Source organism: Meleagris gallopavo, chromosome 2 (assembly GCF_000146605.3).
Source record: "Meleagris gallopavo isolate NT-WF06-2002-E0010 breed Aviagen turkey brand Nicholas breeding stock chromosome 2, Turkey_5.1, whole genome shotgun sequence".
NCBI lineage: Eukaryota > Metazoa > Chordata > Aves > Galliformes > Phasianidae > Meleagris > Meleagris gallopavo.
In genome coordinates this window covers 38619238-38620114 of record NC_015012.2, presented here as the reverse complement: position 1 = coordinate 38620114, position 877 = coordinate 38619238, and the positions used below count along the sequence as shown (strand labels likewise).

General features: G+C 65.0%; 1 protein-coding gene across 1 annotated transcript in view; it reads left to right on the top strand.

The window, feature by feature from the left end:
* Positions 1-477: 477 nt before the first annotated feature.
* TSNAX (translin associated factor X) overlaps positions 478-877 on the top strand; it is a 22759-nt gene continuing 22359 nt past the window's right edge. The window contains exon 1 of the mRNA XM_010707012.3: positions 478-877. Coding sequence (XP_010705314.1) covers positions 868-877 — 10 coding nt within the window. The 5' untranslated portion in view covers positions 478-867.

Sequence of the window (877 nt, the reverse complement as noted above, 5' to 3'; positions counted from 1 at the left end):
CATTCATGCTGCCAATAGATGTGTGTGTTTGTCGACCTGCACAGGGCTGCGCCAGGGTCAGTGTCCCCAGGCTCAGCCTTGTGGACTCAGACGCGTTTGCATCTGCTACCCAGGACAGGTCGGTTCCCGGCGTAGTGCGAGTTCCACCCGAACCTTTTCCCGTGGCCACGATGTTTATAGTCGCTCTTGGAAACGCTTTCCCTCTGTCACACTGACCAACTGACCAACAGGTTAAAAATTATTAAGGGTGTGGAGGAAGGAGAAGCACAGACCCACGCTCACACACAAAGGCTGCGAGCGCTCCGCCGTTGTGCTCGGATGGGTCGTTTCACAGGCAGGCAGCAACTGCGGGCAGGACCGGGCACCTAGCAGCGGGACAACGCGGCTGGCAACCTGCAAGCCACAGATTCCTTTCGCCTTCTGGTTTTGGGCCCATCGGGCCGCGTGTGCGGACAGCCAGAGTGGGGCAGCGGTACCAGCACCTGCCCGTCACCCTGAGGTCACCCCAGGCACACAGTCCAACCACTACGACCAGCAACACCACCCGGCCCGCCCTGCTCCGCGCTAGGGAAGCCCCTGACGGGACCTCAGCGCGGCCGTACCGAGGAGAGCCTGCTCAAAACCACGGCGAGGCCCGCGCTCTGCTCCTAGTTTGCGGTCACCGAGCCCGGTATCGCCCACCGTCTCGCCGCGGCTCTGCTCCGGGCCTCCGTTCCTGTGGCCGACGGGCCGAGAGACCGCGCCGCAGCGGGTCTTGCCGTCAGGCAGGCAGACGGGCACCTCAGCGCCGTGCCGTGGGGCCCTGGCAGCGCGGGTTGGGGGAAAGCGGCTCTACGTGGGGACGCCTGGCTCGGCGGCTGCGGCGAGATGAGCGGCA